This window comes from Lepeophtheirus salmonis, chromosome 3, assembly GCF_016086655.4.
Source record: "Lepeophtheirus salmonis chromosome 3, UVic_Lsal_1.4, whole genome shotgun sequence".
NCBI classification, from domain to species: domain Eukaryota; kingdom Metazoa; phylum Arthropoda; class Copepoda; order Siphonostomatoida; family Caligidae; genus Lepeophtheirus; species Lepeophtheirus salmonis.
In genome coordinates this window covers 17545198-17570320 of record NC_052133.2, presented here as the reverse complement: position 1 = coordinate 17570320, position 25123 = coordinate 17545198, and the positions used below count along the sequence as shown (strand labels likewise).

At 29.8% G+C, this 25123-nt stretch overlaps 1 protein-coding gene across 5 annotated transcripts in view; it reads left to right on the top strand.

Moving 5' to 3' along the window:
* LOC121114006 (uncharacterized) overlaps positions 1–25123 on the top strand; it is a 393698-nt gene that overhangs the window by 299137 nt on the left and 69438 nt on the right. For all 5 annotated transcript variants that reach the window (XM_071887096.1, XM_071887094.1, XM_071887095.1 and 2 more), the window contains one exon: positions 11563–11626. In XM_071887096.1, coding sequence (XP_071743197.1) covers positions 11608–11626 — 19 coding nt within the window. In that variant the 5' untranslated portion in view covers positions 11563–11607. The remainder of the gene's footprint in view (positions 1–11562; positions 11627–25123) is intronic.

The window sequence follows — 25123 nt, the reverse complement described above, 5'->3', positions numbered from 1 at the left end:
CACAATTGGATTTTTATTCATGCTCCATGTCAAAATTTGTAGTTCAACTTTTGGAAAAATTCACTTGGCAACCTTGGCTCACATCGGAATCTTCAAAGAAGTACAAGTTTACTTCTTAACCTGATATGATGATTGATAGGGTATGGATGTACCTTCAATGAATCACCGTGTAAATAAAAATTTGTACCCCTTTGAGATTTGTATTTGAGTACCTTGACAGCTTTCTAATAATCAATTTTATTTATATTTGAAGAATATAAATTTTTTTTATTCTTTTTTAAATCCAAGGTTATGTCTTGGATTTTCATTATATTAAAAATATAACTCCCTCTTCAAAAAATAATATTTATAAATATATACATTCAGTCAAGATGTTTTAATTGATAAATAATGAAATTCCTACATATTGACAAAAAAGGATTAATTAATTTTATATATATGAGAATAAAGTAAAGAAATAATGTCTTACTACAACAACAACAGGCATTTCTTTGTTTTTAATGCACTTTCATAAAAGGGCATTAACAGATAGAGAATTACCGAAAGCGATCGTAATATATATAAATATTTAGACATACACATTTTTAGTCATATACAGATTAGTTTCCCCTTCTGTACTACAGTATTTAACAACCTGATTAAAAATCTATATAAGAATAAAGCAAATTTGTCTGTCTATTTGTAAAACAGTTACAGGGTGCACCGTGACCCCTGATGTATATCATATAAATATTTTTTTAATTTAAGAAATAAGAATGGAATCGCGGTAGCTCATGGGCAACGCACTCTGGAGAAATTATTCTCTTGAACTCAATGTACGTAGGTTCCCACCCAGATGATTCCTAGAGTAAGAAATATCCGTAATGTAAATGGACTTCACACAAGAATCCTAGGTTAGTTGTACTAATTGTAATACTATAATGTTTACTTATACTTAATCTGAGCAAATCCATCTAACCAATCAAAGGAACATTAATAAAAGAAAATGTAGTCGTAATTATCAAAAAAAATTGGAGGCGATAGCGTGTAGCATTTACACACTATATGAACAAGATTTGAATAAAATATAAACGTTTGAATGTAAAAATGAAAGGTGTTTTGTACTTAGCATACCAGGAACACTGGTTTGTTTATTTTTGTTAGTGAGCGCCCAACAGACTGAAGTACTCATCATTACATGAAAAAAAAATTCCAACTCTTATTATCGTACTTTATTCTTAAGGAGAGGGCATTTAAGTATTGAGTAGTGACATGTGAGTGTGCTAACGAAAAATAGAGAGTACCATTCAGGATTTATTGAAGATTTATCGTTTATATCATTAAACAAAATGTGTCTTTTAGGTGACCCCTAATTACTCCGGGCTATGGCATGTACTACCACTAGGAATATGCATAAAGCTAAGTATTAACAACAACAAAATTTTAAAAATGAGGCATATTTATTTTATTTTCTAAATAAAAATCTCATAACTAGGAAAGATATTTTTTTTTTCTTTTAAGATAGGTCATAATGAAAGCAATAAATAAGTGGGTCAGGGATGTAGAAGCACATAATAAAAAGGGGTTGGTTAGACACTTGACATTTTTGAGTTATTATTGGTCATTATTACAAGAGATTTTTTTTTTCTTCGATGTATGTAAGTAATGTAATATATGTATTTGGAAGGGGTCCCACGTTATGCCTATGAATTGAGGGAAAGGGGGCTTTCGGGATCTTTTTTATGGTCGTCAAAGATTAAATAAGGGAAGGGAGTAGGGTTATAAAAAAATACTCTTGAATAAAAAAGAAGTTTCTCATAAAAAAAATAATAAAAAAAGTGGATTTTTGTTAATCTTGTGTACAAGAATTTTTAATGTTATGTAACTTTGTATACATATATATTTAACTTCTTTGAGGATTTAATAAGAGACTTAAACTTATCGATAAATTTGGGGGTTTTCAATAAGTCAATCATGTTTTATATACATATTAGGTTTAGTAAATGGAAATCCATTTAATGGATTTTTTTTATTAAAGTGTAACTCCATGGCCATCAAAACAGTAATTATAGTACGGTTGGACTCGACGATTTCCATTATTTTATCCAATTTTTCGACAATGTGCCTTCCAATTGGCTGTTACAGTATCAGTACCATAAACACTATTTACATTTTCAGCCGCCTGGCTTGCGTTATCCCCTTTAAAGGGCTTTACAGTAACACTTGTCTGACAGACTAGAATATATAAATTGTTCTGTTGAACAATTCAATTCAGTACAAATCCTGTAAAAATAGACAAATGGTCCCGATTCATGCAAACTAACTTTGATCCAGTTGTTTTATCGTATAATCATTGCCTTCTGCTTTATTTTAACAAATTTACATCGGGAGCCATCATAACTGTTTATAACAGACGTATGCATAAAGCACAACTTTTCAAACTACAGGACAGGCACAAAATACCAAACTTGTCGTATAAGAAAAGTTATAGAACTTTTTTCATTTTATGTGTTCATCTTTGAAATGCACTCAAACAAATATTTGACAAACAATCACAAAACTGTCTTACATAAGTTTTTTAGTGAGAAATCTTATCATTCTAATGTCATTTAGTGTCAACTGATTGCACATGTAAAGTGTCACATACTCATCACTAAAACCATCTATTGGATAAATATTAAATTTATTTTTACTTCACCTAATATTTTCAAAATTTCAAAAAATTGTTATTTGACTCTAACCGTTCACATCAAAGCTATAAACAAAATGTACGTAATCATTTCCCACAATTGTATGTGGCAACGAATTTACTAGTTGAAAACATTTCAAAAAAAATCTTTAGTAGAGTATATTATTTTGAATTTCATTAGACTATTAAATTCTTAACACCAATTAATTTGATTGTGGTCATAAGCTTTAAGAAAGTAAAAACCCTGAGTTCTGTACAAAATTATTCTTTTGTGTTCTTCTAAAATTAAAATAACTAGGTGCGGCGAAAAAATCTTTACACTTCGTTATTGCTAGATACATCAAGGTTTTTGTTAATCCAATAAATTTGTTCCCGTCAAATACTAAAAATAAACAAAAATTAAAAAAACAACAAAAAACTAAATCTTCTCAAGTGTCTTAAATCCCAAGAAAATGCCATTGGAACGGGGCCAACGAATTTTTGTCTGCACACTTTTATAAGCTAGCAAGAAACCAACAGAGGACAAGTTGTTACCATGGGTCCAAACCAACTACCTGGACAAGGACGTGGGGTTCAAACAGGATGGTGCACCTACACACACGTCCAAAAAGGCCCAGAAGTCGTTGGAGAACAACATGTCTTTCAGGCAAAAGAAAATGTGGGCCCCTACTCACCAGATGCCAAGCAATTGGACTTAACTTATTGTGTGTTTGTTGAGTCCAAGGCCAGCTCTGCCCGTCACCCAAATATCAACAACCTCAAGGACACCGTTAACACCACTGGAATTAATTATCCTCTGACTATATCAGTAATGTGTGCAAGACCTTCTGTGGCCACCTGAAAGCTATCATTGCTGCCAAGGGGAGCTACTGCGATGATTAAGGTAGCCAAGACACCATAGTACTTATTTTTATTTTATTGAGATACACTATTACAGCTGGTTGCTCGAATATATCTTGATAAAGTTTTAGATTGAGAATGTAAAGTGTTTTTTTGCTGCACCTGGTATAAGTGAATGAATAGAACTCCTAGAAAAGGCATTCCACGAAATTCTAGTTGTTAAAAGAAACGCCTCTCCATATACATGTGTTCCATTATATAACTTAAAAGTAGAATATACTTACGTACATGCATTAAGCACATTCAATCCTTTCTCATGTGATGCATACATACATGGTAGAACCATATAAATAACCATTGTATGAAAGATCCAAAAGAAATACTTTTTACATCCTATTAGGCTATAAATTATGAGCTGATATTGAAAAGCCTTCGTGTTTGAGAGAGATTTTTATTCTCTTTTTCCGTAGTTTTTTTTATAGCTATCTAAATATCTAAGGAAAGAATGGAAATAAAATGTGCATTCTAAAGTTACTTTCATAGATTTTTTTTTTCTTCAATTTTTGTGCTTTCATTTTAGTGTACAATAAAGAGACTTAAGACGTCGGCATTTATTTATTTTATACAAAGGTGCAAAAAAAAAAAAAAAAAAACTCATTTTTAACCCATAAATCATTGACAATTACTAAGTTTTGCATCTTTTGTATGGTACAAATATCCCTCTCAAACATCTTAACGAAAATTTATTTAATGAGAAACAAAGGAATAAAAAATCACGGGATATACCGAAGTTATGTTTATACAGTGTGTGGACAAAGGGGAACGTCACCTATCCTATATGATTCTCAAAACCTTAACTTTGATGTGTGTTACCATTGTAAAACATATCTTGAAGGGTGATTGGTCTAAAGTTACTAACAAATCTTGTATCCGTATTCCTTTTTGGAATAGTTATGTGTAGTCCATCGTTGATATACACCTTCTATAATAATAAATTGGAATAACTCTTTTAAAATAGGCGCTAGTTCTTGGGCAAAGATTTTGTATAATTCAAAGGTAATCCCAGACGATCCTGGAGATTTTCCTAGACACTATTTCTGCCTCAGAAATATGTATATCTGTTGCAAACACTGATTTGGGAATATCAGTTGGGATTTGAACTTTGATGCAATCGGCAAAAATTTTATTGTTAAGTGTACATTTAGTGCAAGATACGGAATTTTTACATTCCCTGCGACGATATAGCTCTTCCAAATAATAAACAACTATATTGCTGATCATTGAAGGATTCTTCTCCAGTTTATTGTTTTTTTTTAAGTCATACGTTAACAATCTTCAATATGGTGTCAAGTTTACCTTATTCTGTTACGTCCTTGAAAGCACTCTTTATATTTGCCATATTTTATAAATATTTATTGTTAAGAAACTTTCACCTACTCATTCAACCCGCTTTTCATCTTTTTTAAATATTTTAAGAGTGTTTTTTTTTTGTTTATTTTCTTTAAAACAAAAAACATGTTCTTATAAAGGCAATTTGATGACTTTTTTCTTCTTCCACTAAGTTTGTACTTATTAACCTCTTCAAAAATAAAAACTTTAAAAACTTTTATCTAACTTCATATTATGTTGAAGGGGGAGAAACGCTATTGTCATAATAAGAAGAAAAAAATGATATTTTTATCTTTTTGAATGGGGTTCTGTAAGTGAAAGTTATTTCATTTTTTTTTGGTAATGATGTCCTTTGACATCGTTATCTAAGGAGAAAGTATTTGAATGACTGTAGTACCCTAAAATAATTAGACTTTTTAAAAGTTGAATGTTTTGGTTTAGAGAACGAAAAATATATACAGGGTGTGAAAGCCGAGATCTGAGCCGCGAAAATGTTTTTTTTATATATATACGCAATTTTCTCTCCAACCAGTTATAAGATAAAACCAAATTATGAAAACTTGATGGATTCTGATTTATTTTATTCGATAAAACCACCTCCAGCCTCAATTATGGTCTGTATACGAAGACGAAAGTGTGAGCAGGCCTTCACCATTTGGTCCCTTGGGAAATCCTGTAATTCTTTCTTGGTACGACGGATAAGTTCATCTTTGGTGTTGTAGGGGTTGATGTTTGATTGCACCCCACAAAAAAAAATCCAGCGGATTCAGATCCATCGAGTTTGGACACCAAAAGTCCGGCGAGATGAAGTCGTCGTCAATTTTTTTTTTAGCCATTTGAGACTTTTCCCTCCTTACCTTGCAAACAAACGTCCCGCTGAGTCCAATAGTTCTTGCAATTGTTATGTTGTGCTCCCTGAGCCAAAACTGGTGCAGGTTAAACTACCTATCTAATAAAAAATAATCAGCTGACTGAGTCATTGTGTTTGGCCAAGAGAGTGCACCAAATTGGCGCCATATATATTTTGCCCAACTTGTATATATTATATAAATGGATTTGTTTGGATATCAAATATTTGAATATGTATGAATAAAGTTATGCAAATTAATGGTGTAAGGATACATGTGTCCATTGAAAGTAGACAAGCTATCATTACTCTACTTTAAAATATTTACTTTTTAGTGTGATCACACGTAGATTATAAGAATTAACTGTAGCTATTCGAAAACTAAAATAGATGCTCCAGACGGATTTTTTTATTAGTATGAAGATTTAAAGTCATCACGAATATGAGTGTCCTACCAGTTCCACTCAGAACAGTCTTTCATTCTTAACATTGAGCTAGAAAGATATTGTATTTAAGGAAGTTCAAGACAGTGTTAAACAACTTTTTTTTAAGAGATGGAGAAAAATCGAATCGAAAAAAAAATTTGTTCCTGAAAATATAACACATAAAAAATAATTTTACAAAAATTGTAATTACTGAAATTTTACAAAGGTTTTTAATAAATTTAAGCTCAAGATTGACTAACAAAAGATAATTTGAATTATTGGACAATTACTTGAGTTTCAGTTTTTTTTTTTTTTTTATCAAATGGATGCTACAATTTTTTCTGTACTTAAGTGGCATAGCTTCCTAGTGCTTCAAATTGTGGACTCATTTTTGTGAGACCCTTATATTTAAGGAGACTATATACATAGGCTAAAAAAAGAATATAATTATTTGAGTCTTTAATCAGGGAAAAAGTCATTTAAATAATAATAATAATTAAAATTTATTACTCACAAAGGAAGTGAGAAAGATCTTTGAAAAAGCAAAGGAAAGGGGAAAATGTTAAATTACTTTTTATAATGTAAAGTGCGTAGATACAGACATAAATTTATTCGAATGGCGGAGAGTATAAGGGTCTTAAGAAAAAAAAGTTAATCCTCTAGAATTTAGTAGAGAAAAATTAAATGTTAATAATGACTATAAATATATATTTTTTTTTTTAAAGATTATTTTCTAGTGGATTAAAAAGCTCCTAATTTGTGAATTATTCTTTGTTTATACTTTTAAGCGAGAAATTTTTGGCTCTAGAATAATCCAGGTAAGTCTATTTTATTATTGAATTCTACACAAAGTGATTCGTAGGACAAACTATAGGTAAAGAATAATAATATTCATCTACCTTATAAATAAAGCCTATTAGTTAGACAAGGATTATAAATTATTTGATTTGCTACAAATGATCAAATAAAGTTTAATTTAAAGAAGGAAAGAAAAAGAGAAATATCAGAATTGTAGATTGGTTATTGTCTATAAAAAATAGACAATATTATTTTTTTAAATCATTATCAAGAAGCTGTTTATTAATCTAATTTATCAAAAAGTTTTCAAAATATCCAAATTTCCAAGAAATTATATGTATATTTTGTATTTTTTTATAATAATCTAGTTCCACAACTTCCTTTTAATTTTTCTCCATCCCCTTTCAAAGAGTATTAAAAACAAATAAATTATCTATTCAAAATTCTCGGGGATAGAGAAGAAGGTCAATACTCCTGCGTTGGATGTTATTTGTCAACAGTCTGATTAAAAATTATTATATGTCTAGAGGTCTGCCTTCACCTGAGAAGCAGTGCACAATATTAATCAAGGTGGATCCACAGTTTTAAATTCCGAGTGGAATAATCCCATTCGTATACTTTGCCGCGTAGAGTACCTCCAGTACTTTGGAAACAATGATCCCTATTTTGAGACATTCATAATATGAAGAAGACGTGACGTCAACTTGATGAGTCTTTTGTATAATGCGTGGGAATCAGGCTGTAGAAGGAATAGCATAATGTGCGTGGTTTCATTCTAGAGGTTAAATTATAAGATTTTCTTTGTAATAGAGTTAGTCGCTATCATGCATTGGAGTAGTGAAGAACGTAAACCGTTTTGATCCATTGCCATTTTTGCTCTTGGGGTCTGATTTGTTCGATTTAATAAAAAACTTGTTAATTGGTTCAATTTCTAATATTCAAACACCATTTTTTTTAATTCATTTTTATAATTTGAAAATTCTTTGAAAGCCAATAAGTTCAGAAAATATGATGCTGGAGAGGTAAAGTTAGTATCATGCAAGAATTATATGGTGGTGCAGTTTGTCTAACCCCTTGTAATTGGAACTTACTTTGGAAAAAAACAACATTTTGATTACTTTTTCATTATAGCCAATAACTAATTATTTTATGAACTAATTATCCATAGTTATAAAATACGATTTGTTTTTTTAAATATAATGTAGTATAACTATTTCTATAAAACCTTTTAATAAAAAAATATTGAAGGAGGAACAAGAAAAGGAAAAAATTATCGGGTATTAATATACTAAAGTTTGGTTTATTCAGTGTATGGACAATTGAGTAAGTTTTAAAGCCTTATAAAACAAAACTTTAAATTAATACTATCATTATGAAACTAAAAAAAGATTATTTTGGTAGTAGGAGGTTATAACTGTTATTCTGGTTACATTACAAAAATACTTTTAGAAAAAATACTCCCGAGTGCGCAGTTAGCCTTCAGATCAGGAGATCAAATTAAAATTACATTAGTTAAATTCCCTTAATATATTCATTTACAAATCATAAAATAAAATTTTACTGTTTAAGTTCGTTTTATCTTATTTTTTCCTGAAATGCACTATAGAAGCGATATGCAAAATTAAAAAATGAGCCATGATGCTTCACAAATATCGATCTCCAGACTGTGCCACAATAAACCAGGATATCTGATTTTTAGTGTTCCTTTAATTGGTTAGAAATAGTCGCACTAATTAAGTAAGAATAAACATTATAGTATTATAATGACTCCATCAGACCTAGAATTATCTTCAAAGTCCATTTACATAAAGTATATTTCCTTCTCTAGAAACCAACTAATTAATAAAACTACCTGCTCCTATTAAATAAATATCAACTCACTTTTAAACAAATCCCATCTATAATTGAAATACGAAACAATTACTCCGACTGACCTAGAGATTGTTTTCAAATCTATATACATTAATTACATATATGGACTTCTCTTGGAACGAACGAGTATCAAATATACATACATATATCTCAAGAGAATAATTTCTAACTAGCGCGTTGTCCATTGAGCTACGTTCATCCATTTTTGAGTTGTGGGTTAGATATTTAGATATTTTTTTCAAACAACTGAGTGAAGACTTTTCCTTTAGATATATAAGAAAGTTATTTGTTTCTTATACTATCTCTAAAATTTGAAAAGTAATTATCTAAAAACAAGTCCTTCTAAACCTTCTTTATTGATGCAACACTCATAGTAGATATATTAATCAAACAAAAAAACATTCAAATAATGATCCTATTCAATCTGCAAAAATGGAATTTCGTATTTATAATAATCCAATTTACAAAAACATATAAAATAATGAATGCATTTTTCTAAACAAAAAGATCAGGCCAAGAAAATATATTTTTCTAAATAGGAAATAATATGTCAATATAATGCAAATGTCTCTTCTAAAAAAAAGATCACTTATAGTTCTTTGGAAAAGTGTCATTTGAAAAAATAAAGACACCACTCTTGGTGGAAATTTGCTTATAGTTCTATAAAATGTGAAAATTACAATATTTGGTTTTTTTACAATATATTTAACATTTTCAATTGGTAGGGCATAAGTAGAGATGGGTTTTTCGTAGAGTGCGAGGAAAAGGCGGAAGCGACACTAATGAATAGGGATGTGAAAATTGTCCAAATCATCGTGAGCGTAAATTTAAAAAAGCTAAATGTTCGTAATTTGCAAGATATAAGTGCTCTTATTCATTATTTCTCCATATTTGTAAATTTAAACGTATTTGCATTTAAGGAACACTATAATTTATAAACTGTTCTTTTTCAGTTGAACTGTCGTCTATTAAAGTTGCCAAGATATACTTTTCTTTTTGATTAATTTACACTCACGAGGATTTCGCGATTTTCCCAACTCTACTATTGATACTAATTAATATCATTGTTAACATCAGCTTCCTGTTATACGATTTCGAGGGAGAGGGGATAAAATTAATTACTGCTATAGTGAGGAGAATTTTCAACGTTTAAAATAGCTTTATTGCAAGAAAAATATTATAGAATTATATTTGAACATATATGAGGGGGTCTGAAAAGTTTTCGGCCTCGACCTAAAGATGAAAGCACTCATAAATAAAAGATAAGTCACATCTATCTAATCTATGTTGATAGTTACTTCCAAAAGCTTCAGCCATTTTGGACTAACAGCTAATATGAAACAGTCGTTTGAGTGAGTTGATGTAAATGTTTATGTGAAAATGGACCAAATCGAGTATCGCTCAATTGGTCCAGTTTAAGCGCAGTAAATCCTAGTTTTGGCACTGATTAAGTACTTTAGATGAAACTTGCATTCACCATTAGAGGATGGAAACAACAAAAAATTCCAAAGAGTGGACTACACAAATTTTTGATCAACTTTGTGAATAATTCTTTTCCAGAGAAAATGCCGACTACTGTTTAGACGGGTTATGGAGATTAGAGCATCGCCGGTGCTAGTGTGTAGAGTTTCAAGGAGACACATGTGGAAAAATATGATCAATAATTCAGAAAAAAATATCTAGTATCTTTGTTATCTTATCTTAATAAACAATCATTTTTTTAAGCTTTTTAATGTTCCTTAAATTGGTAATGAATTTGCACTAATTAAGTATAAATAAACATTATTTGAGTATTACATTTACTCCATCTCATCTAGGAATTGCCTTTGAAGTCCATAAGCATATAGTATATATCAATTTATAGGAACAGCGAGTATCAAACATTCACAATTGAGTACAAGAGAATAATTTCTACCGAGCCCGTTGTCCATTAAGCTATGTAACTCCATCATTTTTTATGCAAAATTCTAAGGAACAACACTGAAGGACTGGTATAAAGGTCTTAAGACTGTACTGTACTACACCAAATAAATAAAGACATCCACAACACTAGCACCAACTGTTTTTCCTTTTCTAATCTCAAAAAGTATATGTTTCTATACATTTTGCCTAACATTGGTCATAAGTCAGGAATTATCATCTATTTTTATATTTTAATGGCTCATTGAGAACATTTTGTTTCTAATTGTATCCATGATTTTTTTTCATCCCCAAAAAAAATATCAAGTTACCCAAACCGAAGATTTGAAAACTCATGTATCAAGTAATATGATTTGTGTTGTAGGCTGAAAAGATTAGAACTAATACATGCACGTCAGTAAATTAAAAAATATCTGTCTCGCCAAAACCCTTGCATTTTCCTTTCCAGCTTTTAAAACACTAATGTGTAGTGTATAAATAACATTTTGACTCTATAAATTGGAAAGAGGCTTAATTAAAAAACTTTTTCGTCAAAGTAAAAACATCTTCTTATTTATTCACGCGTACTTCTTTATAAATAGATAGCCATGTATGTAAGTACATAAAAGTGACGAAGAGGAAGACTGTTAATCATAGCAGCTAAAAATATATCGAACGAGAACAAGAAAGAGGCAAAGTAGATTAAATAATTCATAATAAGATTATTGTTATTATTGATAATATTGTTAAAGAAACGTAAAACATAACTCAATAAATATAAATTTTCCTTTTGTCATATTGATTATTCGATTTATTTTTTGTAGGTCGATGCCTCCTCCAACTCGAAAACGACAAATTATCGGCTGAAGATGAAGAGAACGGCCACAGGTCAGTATAATTAGTTATTTGTATCCATAACCGAGGGCGCTGTATCGTGTACATAAATTCCTTCATTTTGAGTATCAGCTCAATTAAATTCCTTTTTAAAAATATACATACTTAAATTCACACCCCAAATTAAAAAATCTATACTAACAATTTATTTCTACAATAGATGTTGATCAAATGTATCTCCCAAATGTTCCCTTTTTAAAAGAAACAGAAAATACGTAGTTGGCCCAATCATCCCTTCTAAGGAACAATTATAGTATAATTGATGATAATTGTTGACTGCTTCAAATTCAAGCAATCAACTTTCAAATCAATATTAATACAACAAAATTTATACGTATGAATCTTTGAACCAAATGACATAGCAATTTAGTCAATATAGTTCTCAGAGTCGTTTACTTTACTATCTAGCGGGTATACAGGGTCCACTGCATAGAGCTCTCCTTGATGTATATCATGTACCAATAGAAGGATAAAGGAAGATTAATATACAGGAGCAATGAATAAATTGAATGAATGGGCGTTTAGTTTATCTCATTAAAAAAAGAAAAGAAAAAAGGAAGTACTTTATATAACATTTAAACAAAATGAATGCAGCTATAGATGAGGTTCAGGAATGAACTAAAGGACTCCCTGCCTCAACAAATCCTTTTTTTTTTTTCAAGCTGTTAGTATTATTATTTTATTCCAGAGGAGGAAACATCTAAATATTGAGTGAGTAGCTACGTGTGAGTTTGCTCATGAAATGGGGGGAAGTTACACAAGTATTGGTTGTGGAGTTATTTTCTATATTATTAAAACGAAATTTGTATGTTCGTAGACACTTAATTAATCTGTTCAATACCGCTATTAAATTATAACTACAAGAGTATTGTAGAAAGATTCACAACCGACAACCAAATACAGAATAAGTATGGATGTGATTGAGGTAATACTGTGGATATATATATTTTGAATTAACCCTTTCTTTTTTCCAATTCTGCCAAAGTATGAAATTATTGTAATATAAAAATTGATGGAAAATGCTCAGACATGAACATAAATTGTTGTTTGTTTTTTTTCTCTTTGGCGAATTAGCATATCTACATTTCAAATTTTAGAATCAAAGCATCACAAACGATGAAAATATAAATAAATAACAAGAGTTGCATAGCAAAATAGGTACATATGAATAAAGTCACATAAACGGATATATACTTTGAGTAGAATGTCAAAAGGAAAAAGAAATATAGTAACTTAATGCTATAAAATCCGTTTAACAAAAATATAAAAGCAATACAGAGGCTAAAAATACCTCCACGGAAAATAATTATTAAAATAAAAGCAAACTAAAAAGGTTATATCATTTATAAAACATTGAACATCTAGAATAAATTCGAATACAGCCAATCATAGCTCAGATAATTAATAAGATGAAAAGAAGCGGCCAACAAAATACAGTGTACATTTTTATGTTAGTGAGCTGTGTTATTTGATAAACCGATGTCATAGTGATACCGGGGTACTGGGGCATTTAAATCAGTACTGTACAAAAAGGATATTGGAATTGGTACTTGTAGCTCAACTATGTCATCAAAAAATTGACATCAGATGACGTAACCCCTCAAATTTAAGACCCCTCCAGCAAGAATATAAATTTCCTTGGGTGAAATACTTTTGAGCTAACCCCACACTAAACAAAAAATTTCGGAATGTCGCTATAAGTGCATGTCAATTGTCCTCAACAAAAACTTTGTTTCATTAATTTTAGTCGAAAAAGTATTGAAAAGTACCAAAATACCTATATTTTGATGTCAACAGATAGAAGACATTTCTTTTTTTTTTAAATAACCAATCTAATCCCTTTCTGAAAATCTATATAATTTTTTTTAGTTGAAAACTTAGCTCTAACAAATTTTCTAAAAGAATGTTTCATCTTTTAATAAAATTAAGAGACAACAGATGTTCAAGTCATTATTTATTCTTCATCTTTTAATTCTTTTTTTGCTGAGAGCATGGGATTTACTTTTCCATTCGTGGGGACAATTATATATACATCATACATACTTTTTTTTCAACTTGAGTGTCTAGTTTTTCATATCTGTTTAGTGGTGTAAATTAAGGTATAAGTTTCAAACTAAATAACTATAATACGTAATGTTATTTATTTAATACATAATATATTTTTATGTAAAGGTAATATAAATTATGTTAGAATATTTTGAATAAAACTTTTTTTACACGAGTTTCATTTGTTATTATTTTATTTTTTTATGATTCTAATAATTTAATGTCTAGGCAATAAAATTAGTTCTGGATTTTTTCTCCGTTTCTTTTTCTGAACTTTTTTATTTTTCAAGATGATAAAAGGTTAAAGAAATCTTCTTTTTTTTCTCTTTTTTTATCTATCATACATTGGTGTATTATAGCTTTTTCCCATGTGTCTTAATAAAATTATACGGATTTTATTTATATCAAATTGCCTTCGTTCTTTAATGTCCTCTTTTTTTTCTTTATTCAGTGCTTACTATGTTAATGGCTCCTCTATCATTTCTAGAGGTTTTTATTCTCTAGAAGTAAATTACTTTAAACTATACATTGACAATAGTCATATTTCAAACATAAACACCGCTTAACAACAATGAAATAGATTAGAAAATTGATCTCAAAACAATTGATTACACACGTAAACAGAGTCAACTTTGATATATTTGTCATGAGTAAGTCATTTCCCCCCACTCTAGCTACATTAAAAACAATTGTGATCTTTATGGTATCTATCAAGGTTAAAAAATATACAAAAAAGATTCCAAAATCAGCTTGCATTTAACCAAAAAGAAATTAGAATCAAAAAATGAATTCATTAATTGTTTAGAATACTTTCAGATGTTATTTGTTCTGAGCTCCCATCGAATTGATATTGATCATTAGTAGTGATGAAAATTGCATATATTTTGAGCATGTTAAAAAAATCAACATGGTAACCCTGAGAGTTTAAAGAATGATTTGAAGAGAGCAGCTTAGCTTTCATTACATCAGCTACAATCAGCTGTGACTATAGAGGAGGGGAGGAGGAAATAAATAAGGGCATCTGCAAGAATTACTTCGATATTGATCCTGAATTCTACTCGGAGTCAAACAAGAATTAACAAATATAACTCAGCCACAAATTTTCAAGGTTACTTTCCTTATTTTAAGATCACATGCAAAGCTTCAATTAGGTTTTGAATATTAAGTAGAAAAGGAGTTAAGTAATTATGACAACAGATTAACAAAGTAAATTCATTTCTTCAGATTACCATTTACAAAAAACGGGTGAGCTACAAAATATTCCCGATATTCATCACTAATCAAACGTGTAGGCATCAGAAGCCATACCTTATTTGCTGTAATTGCTATATGCAGTGACCAAAATAGGTCTATTTTTTGGCTTCCTCATTTTTTTTTTTTTTTTTTGAGATGGCAAACTGAAGAGTAAGAGCTGATAACATTATCATTAAATTCTTGAAGAGTGAATTTTCTTTACTACCACATCCTTGTTCGACTCAGAGTAGAATTGGGGATCAACATTGAATTTATTCTTGCACATGTTTATTTTCTTTTCGCCTCCCCCCTTGCAACAGCTACTTATAGCTGATATAATGAAACGTCGTAATTCCTCAATTTTATAGATGTGTTAACCCGTCTTAAGCTTTTTTCCTGTACAAAATTATCAGAATTGTTATCTTATCATGTGGATTTTGGGGATTTTTTTCTTTTCATTTGTATATCAAAATATATATATGATGGTTGAGCAATATAATAAAGATATGAGAGTCAAAATATAAATAAAGAAAGGAACCGATCCCAAAATTAGTTGTTTGTTAGCCCGAAAGAAATTATTAACAAAAAACTTACCTCATATATATATATATACATATACTAATCAGGCTAGAGATTGCTAAAGAACAATTTGAATATAACAATCTCTAATTTTATCGACAAATTTGCTGATTCTAGCGCATTATAGGAGAATATATTTATTGCTATTTAAGGAATACTCCATTAATTACATCATGGTATTAATTCAATTTCTTCTTTGATTCAACAACCACTCTACCGATATAAATAGACGAAAAAATCACCGAATGTTGGTCTAAAAAAAGGGGGAAAGGAGTGCACCTTTCATGTATAGAGTATTCTTTGTGTTATGATCAGTTACTTGTTATTGATTTTAAATAATAAAGAAAACTGATACAACTGATCAATGTACTAGTAGCATCTGTTGCCATTCTTTCTGTAATTTTATCCCAACTTGTTGCAATCCTTATTGTAAGAGGTTGTCACTTTAATGATTCAGAGAAGACTGACTTTGAATTCCTTATGAATGTAGTAGTCCCAACGGTTATTTTTATCTCCTAATTGTTACAATTAGGATTGCAACAAATTGAATTCCTTATTAATGTAGTAGTCCCAACGGTTATTTTGATCTCCTTCCTTAAACTCAAAATGATTTCTACATTTCTCACATATCTATATATTGGCCTTTACTGAGAGTACAAGTGAACCTATTCAGTTATAATGCTAAATAATACTAAATACATAATGACTAATGATATATTATCAATCTCGCACCTAATATAGTAATACTCATACATTGGGGTTTGATTGATTTGAGTCTTTAAGAAGATTGAAAGGGAAACACATTGGATGGCTACACATTGCACCTACAGATTTTCTCTCTAGATATTAAGTTTATTTATATACGTATAAATACAGTTTATTTTTATGAAAGACTGCATCTGACAACTTCGATAGCATCATCATTGTCTATTGCCTTTCATAAAAATGCATGTTAGAAATAGCTATATACTTGCACCTATATGCTGCATTCAATTGATTCATTTTTTAATATAGATATGTTGTTAAGAGCATCTTTTACTTAGAAAAACATTATTTAGTACATGTTAAATAGTACCCAGCATTGCTCAGAGTTATTAAGCGTCAATAAACAGACAACCATTGCTTTAATAATATAAATTTGCTTCATTAATAGAGAAGATAACTCCCCAACAAATCCTCAGATTAACTCTCCGTTTTTCATTTGCACACTCATACGTAGTTACTCAATACTTAGATGGTCTCTCCTCAAGAATGAAAAATAATACTAACAGCTTTTGGATAAAAAAATATTCAGGTTGCCCACAATAACAAAACTCAGAGGCCATAAAAATGCTGAGGATTTGCAACTTTAAATATATGGTCTCTTATTGGTTACACACGCTCTTTTGTACATATATTTTATAAATACACTTCTCTTTTCTTTTCTTTTTGAATATAAGGCGCTGAATATTAACTTCACACTCTTGTTATTAAAAACAAGGCATTTTCAAACAAATAAACCATTAGACTCACACAAAAACTTTGCTTTATTAATATAGATAATTTATATAGTCCATTTATTAAGTCCAACACGGACTCCACTGTTACCCCTAAATTTTAAAAAAAGGTCGCAGGAGATCTTATCTTATTATGACAAAACGATATTTTCTTGTACTAACCATGAATCAAGATAACATCAATATTTTCAGCCTTAAGATATACTTAAAATTATAGATGCATAGATCATAAAATGGGGCGCATTTTTCATTTTTTTTTTTTTTATGAGAACAGTGACTCTGATATTCCTTGTCTCTAAGTATCTTGATCTCACTTTAAGATCATTATCAACCGTCATTTCATCATTATCACAAATAGTATGCAAGTTATTTTTTATAGAAGAGTGTGTTCCACTTTTTTTAATCCAGTAACCCTATCTTTCCCACAAAAAAACACACAATAAAAAAAACTTCAATATTAGATGACGAACCAGTTAATTTTTGGTGGACCTGGGTATTGTGTAATAGTGAAATACACAACCCGACCCGCGGCCTATGAGTCAACTCAGTATGTGCATATAATTATAACAATCAAATGGACTCACCCCCCATACCCCCCACATGCTTATACTATAAACTATCTAAATGTGGGATTTCCAGGAATTTCCTGTAGGTTGAAACCCCTGATAAATCATGGGAGAACGATATTCCAGAATATCAACCCTGATGGATACATACATATATGACTACTGATAGCCTGAAGAGGAAATATAATTATGTATGCTCCAGTATTCATGCAGGTTATACATCAGTATTACACTGCTTCCCCCCCCCCTCTCTAAATTAACTGATGTTCTCACCCAGGGGTCACCAAACTACGACCTGCCGGCTATATCAGGCCCTCGACGTCAGTTCATCCGGCCCACCGGAAGTACTTGAATTTGCTTGATAAATCGTATCGAATACGAAACTTTGTGATAAAATATACATTTGAATATTATGTTTAGAATACTAAAAGATACTAATTGCTAATTACCTTGAATTTACTATTGTTGTAGTATATTTTATGTGTATTATCTTGTAAATAATTATGGAGTACCTTTGTCTTATTCTATGCATTTAAAGAAATATATATTAAGTGTTGTACATTTAGTACCAACAGGAGAAACATTCATTTTTCCATCTTCGTTTGGGTATCCTACAATGAAGCATCTTTTCACCTTCTTTCATTTTTAGATCCAGTTTTCTTCGCCCTTCATATTGGCGACTGAAAGAAGACAAGTGGATAACGAGTGTTGCGTTTTCAATTAAGTGTGAAGACTAAAGTTTTTTTTTTGTTTTTTTTCGAAACAAAGGACAAGGCATCTAGTTACTTAATGTATAGCAAAAGTGTTGCGCTTTTGAAAGAGTACAATCTTCAGCGTCACTATCAAACAAAACAGTAATCAACATATTTAAAGTTTTTTGGAAAGTTACGCACTTAGAAATATGAGTCAATAAATATCGTTTAGAAATTCAAAGAAACTTCTTCACGAGAAAGTTTGCTGAAATGAATGAATATGTCACTCTTACAAGTAACCATATAGAAGGATTATGCAGCCCGCGCTCCTCATTCTTTCAATTATCAGGCCCGCAGTAAAAAAAAGTTTGGTGACCCTAGGATCTAACCAATAAGCATCTTTCTGAGCAAATAACGGACGGAATGTCAATATTTGATTTGTTTTCATAAAGAAATATGTATAAAATATTAACATTAATATAAAGATGTTATTTAAATTTAAGAAAACATTTTCCATAATATAAACTTTATCAAGATAAAATGTTGCAATTTGAATATTATCTATTTTGTGTCCTTGAGGCCTTTAATTTTCTTCAAGATAGCAGGGACCTCTTAATATTTATTTCGGTCTAACGACATGTTTATATATATGTTGTATACAAATTGAAGCTTCTATAAATAAATTCTACAAGGTTAAGCGAAATGTGAGATACAAAATTTAGAGTACATACTTGAGAGACATACTTGGTTGGACATTGTCGCCATGGACAACATGGTATTTTTCACTTTCCCTAGGGTTAAAAAAACGGGGATTGTAATAGATCAATTAGTGTTTTATACTGGCAAATATATTTGTCATCCGTCTTGTACAACTATTTGGTCTCTGCCAATCCAGAAGATGAATTTATTAATCAATTAAATAATGATAAACATATTGATGGGTATTTTTTTCTATCACATAGTTAAGAATTATATAGGTACGTAATCCGTAGAGAATGTGTTGGGCAGTTTTTTTTACATTTTTGATTAGCTTTGTGCCATACTATAAAGTTCAAATGTCAACCACGTTCTTACAGGTTGTATCAAGCAACAGAAAAAGGACAGGAAATCAGTTGGTAGATAGGCAGATAAGTACATCATGCCAACTGTTCTTTAGCTCTTACATACTCCTTAGTCCTGACGATAATTATCATTTATTTCTCCACAATTTTTGATATGATTTATTTACATATAGATATTTCATAATATTAAAACCCTACACAGTATTTTGTTTGATATTGTATCATAATATGGCTTAATAATATTTATTACTGCATAGGTAGTACCTACAAATCAAAAGATATGATAAAAAATTAATAATTCACCTGGAAAATTGTTTATATTTTTGAAAAACTAAAATAAGAGGAACGTGTTCAATAAGTGATGATCGCCTCTTAAATGTATAATTATCATTTATTATTTATAGCTTATTTCTTTTAAAAGCCAATAACTTGAGACTACTAAAACTTATAAAAAATATATTTTTGTATTGAGAAATACCCTAAAACTTTCAAACACTATTTTAAAAAAATAAATAATATTTGAACTAATTTATCATAAACTTAATCTATTATAACAGCTCCTATTTATGAATACATGAATAATAAAAAATATATAAATTATTTAAGAAATAATTATTCATTGGTAATTCCATTCAAGCAAGCATGAAAAGATTCTCCTGTTTGTTCCATAGCAAAAAAAAAAGAAACATTCAAAACTTGAATATATGTCTAGTATTCTTTAAGTATTAAAAATTTGTCGTGCAGTTCGGGAGTTATAGATTTTTTTGTAATATGTAAATGAAATAATATCCAAGGCCATGACACTTTTTCGTTATTCTAGATATTTCTTCGGTCGTGTACATTCTTTTTTGAATTAGATGCTTGAAAATATTGGAAAGATGTCTAAATATCATTTAGAAGCCCACATTGATAACTGAAAAAATACTTAATATTGATGAGAAATTATCCAATTTTATTTTATATCTCTCTCATGAAAGGAACCTCCCATGTTCGGGCTATAGTTTTAAAAGGTTTTATTAATGCCTATTAAATCGTTTTCTAAATAATAAACCAATTATCAAAATAACTATTGCTGGAAGTCTTTAACTGAAACAAACTCAAGTTTTTTTAACGTTGACTTTATTCACAACTATCATCATTCGAGCCCAGGTTTGATCAATGAAAATTTTATTTATGTATAACATGTCTATGACAATATATACTCCATCATTTGTCAAAAATGAGAAATGAAATGTCTCAGTTTTTGAAATTGCTTTTAATTAACACTTAAAAAATGTTGCATAATTAGAGTTTCAATATTGGAAAGTTTGATTTATTCGTGAAAATATTATATAATGAAACTTTTAACTACTAATTTAAGAGAATAAATTTAGATGCCTTGCTCTAAGGTGATATAACTAAAAAAAAATTCACAATTTAGATATAATCATGGGAAAATAATGACAATAGTTATTTTTATTTAATTTTTTTTTCAAATAAAATTATTTTTTTAATAAATGAAGAAGTGTAGTTATTCTTCAAGGAAAATAATATTGGAAACTGAAGCACGAGTTTCAAAATTTCTTCAAAGAAATGATAAGATATCCAATATACTGGTATATACCTTTTTGTTTACAAGGGGCGACTTTGAACAAGTTGCAACTTGCATGAGCAAATTATAAAAATTCCAATTACCAACTAAACATTGATACTATCATTTTATTTTTGAATTTTTTTTTCTTCTTTCTAGAGTGCTTAAAAAATCATTTTGCATTCAAAAAGTTGGGCTAAAATTGAATTTGATTTTAATACATTCTTAAATAGATAATAAATTTTGTAATTCAAAAGGTTAAAATAAAATTATAAAATCAATTATTAGGGGATTATTAAAATGACTGATGTTTTACTAACAAAATGGCATCTTGTTTGTGCATCCTCCTGCCCCCCATACGCCCTCTCCCCCAAAAAAAAAAAAAAAAAAAAATATATATATATATTTTTATCTTTTTTCTTTGATACTTTACAATATTATTTGCAAAAGTCTCACGCCCCACGTTTTGAAAATCGCTGGAATAATGCGTTAAATTAAAGTAAAAATGTCAACATGTACAATTTCCTAATACAAGTTAACATAACTTATTTATATATTTTTTTTCATAAATGATGAATAAACTAATGAGAAATATTCATAATAAATTGATAAAAAAGTGTCTTATATTTGAAATTCCTGATTACGTACAAAGATAGTTACAAATTAATTATTTGATAATAATATCATCATTAATCTTGAATTTATTTAATTGATACTAGATACTTCCAACCAGTACAAATATAATACAATTAATAAGTATATAAAGTTTCAAAGAATAAATGAGGTTACTTAAGCCACCTCGCTATGCACACACAAAATGCATGCAGTATCGTTTGTGCAGAAAACCGAAGGAACCTATCTAATGGTCTTAATTTATTTACTTACAAGAAAAACCAAAGGAAATTTGTCATAGACAATGCACATGGATTATATAGGTACCAAATTAATGGATAGGATATCTTTAACATCCTTGATCCCAAAAGTAACTGATTCATCTCAAAGATATTTGTAAGAAATAAAAATTTATTGTTTTTTTGAGAAATTGTTAATAAAAACCGTGATCGACAGGATGTGTGATGAGTTAAAACTAGTGATGTGAAGATTCTAAAAAAATTCCAATACCGATTACGATTCAATTCTTATAAAAATTCCACATGCCGATTTCAATTCTTTAATATTTTAAATAATAGTTAAAAAAACTATATTACTATCAGGGGAGTCAACAGAATTATATATATATATTGTTTCTTTTTTTCTTTTTGGAAGGAGGGCATTATTTTGGATTTTTTTGAAAAAAAAAAATATATTTTTTTTTTTAAATTTGAAAAATTAAATATTTACGAAAAAATTCTGAAATTAAATTTTAAATATCAAATTTAATATTAAATTTGATATTTAAAATTTTTTCAAGAATTAACAGCTGTTCAAAACAAAAAAAAATTTTAAGATTTCAAAAACCCTTAGCTATTCTTATAAAATTACAAAAATCCACAGGTGTTACCAAAAAATTACAAAAATCCACAAGTGTTCACAAAAAATAAAAAATATTGGAAAATATATTTTATAATAATACATCTTATATAAAACTCAAAGCCAAATATTTCATGAACCTAATTAATCACTTTTTGGTTTTGTATTCAAACCAAAGAGTGAGTTGAGATACCCAAGAATATCAATTATCTATAGTTTACATTCTCAATTTGATTTCCGACACTTAATTTGATTCCAATATAGCTCTTTTCAAATAATTATTTCATTGTGACGTTGAACTTTTCTCAGTTTAAGTGTGATTTGATAAGCCTCCACAATATTATGCAGTATCATTTTTAGAGAGAGGAGATAGAAACTTGCAGTAGCATGTAATAAGGATTTTCTCCTCCTTATTCGTAATTACAAGTTTTGTTTTCATCACGAGCCTCTAAATGTAAAAATGTACGAGCAACAAGAAACAAGGCAACGCATGTGCAATCTACTCTGTGCCGGTGTCAATTCTGAGAAGGCAGCTGAGACAGTTAGCATCTCCATCTGGACTATCTACAACATCCAGAAGTCCATTACTGCCCCATACAGACAAGAAGACCCCAACCTTATGTAGCAACAATATGGGGGACTTCTAGCCTACCTCCATGTGGCCCCTCCAGCCTTGATCTCAATTCCTTGAACTTTCAAGTTTGGAGCGTCAAAGGAAAATGTCTGCCAAACATCTAATCCAAATTTGGATTTTCTCCAATCTGCCATCATGACAGCGAGGTAGGCCATGGACACGGCCTTCATCGTTAAAAGCTGTCAGTCCGGTTGCCACTGTGCCGAAGCTGTAATTGTTTGTGAAAGAGGACATATTGAATAAAGATATAGTTAAATATAGTATTTAAACAATTCACAAATTGGTTTTGAGTCCCCACTCTAAAAATCAAAAATAACGATAATTAGTCACAATATACAACTGTTATCCAGACTCAATTTTGATAAAAGTATTTCCAGCTTTTTTTTGCGTTAAAAACCACATATTAGATGCAAACCTCAATCCAAAAAATACTCCGATTTAAAAAGACAGTATCCACATTGTACTTCGTCCATCCCACATTGTCAATGACCTTCAAAAGAAATACTATTTGCACCATATTTGCATCTTTTGTTAATGATAACAATAATAATGATGATACAAAGCCTTACTACATGTGCAAATCCATTCAAGGATCTCTCTTAAACCTTTGCAAAAAAAAACAATGCATGTATATATTTTTTGACAAGTTGTAATGAAAAAAAAAATTAATGAATGAATGGAAGTAAAAGCAAAGAGAATAAAAAATTAAGAAATGGAATTAAAATTTCATCTTTTTTTTTCAAATTTATAAATGTACAATTAATTATGCATATCCAACCTGGAATATACATTAAGCACATAATATACCTATATCTATATGCAGCCTTAATTTAAATTCAGGCCTTCCCTCTACTCTTCTTAATTTATCTCCCTTTACCAAATGGATAGATATGTATACTAGTGTTGAGACCAGGTCTGAGACCGAATATTTTTCTGTGTTCCTTCCTCCTCTTAAGTGGTTATTCTAAATCGATCTGGACTAAAATATCGGACAGAAATTCAACCAGTGGACTGTAATTTATCTTTCTAAAAAACACATCATTCTTTTCCCCGCCAATTTATTTTCTATAAAAAAAAAGACGTAGAAATGGATCAATGGATCGAACATATCTGTGCTCGAGAGTCAATTTATTCCTGGTTGGCTAATAGAACAGTTGTATTCTATAAGTAAGGTGAATATTTACATATTAATCAATATTGATGTTGTCCCCTTCAAAAGAAATCCATTTTTGATACAATACACTTTTGCCAACGCTTTTTTCAATCATCAAGGCACTTATCATATGTACTTTTCGGTAAGCCTTGCTCTTCAAATGATACAGTCTTTATCTCCTCAATCTTTGCAATTCTCCATCCTTTCATAGGTATCTTCATTTTTGGGTCAAATCCAGCGGTTATGGGCCTAAGGCATGATTGTGACGTTGTTTTTGGCCAAAAAATCTCTCACAAGCAAGGATGAGTGAGGAGGGGCATTCTCGTGATGCTAAGGCCATGGATTGTTTATCCAGACGTTTTCCTTGCTCAAAAGTGGTGCATAACTTCAAGATAATACTCTTTATTGACTGTACGACCATATGGTAAGAACTCCTGATGCAGTTCGCCACGGTAGTCGAAAAAAAATAGTGAGCAAAACTTTTGCATTTTATCGGACATCTTTGAAAAGTTTACACCCCTTGTAAACATTTTTTATTTTTTTACTCAGAACTGTTTCACCGTATGCCATTGTAAATAATTTTATATTAAAGTTATCTAGAAAGTCAATTCCTCTCTCTGCTCAGGAGTCAATTTATTCCTGTTTGGCTCATATATGGTATATTACCTGCTCTACTAAATGGATTTTTACTTTAAATAGATGGACTTTCACTTTGCTATGCAGGTCTTTTATTATTACACTTATTATTTGTTAAAATTGAAGAAAAAATAATTTTATCCAGGATCCCTACAGGTAAGAAAGAGCCCCTAGTCGTAAACCTAAGCTAGTTTACCCTTTGATTGAGCCGATTCCGATAACCGAACTAAACGCTTATACAAATCCATTTATTAAAATAATTTCTTCCCCTAAAAAGTTTAGAATTTTTACTACATTTTAAACTATTCACCTTAACAATCATTGATTGCTAAATGTGTTCTCTAGATCGATAACT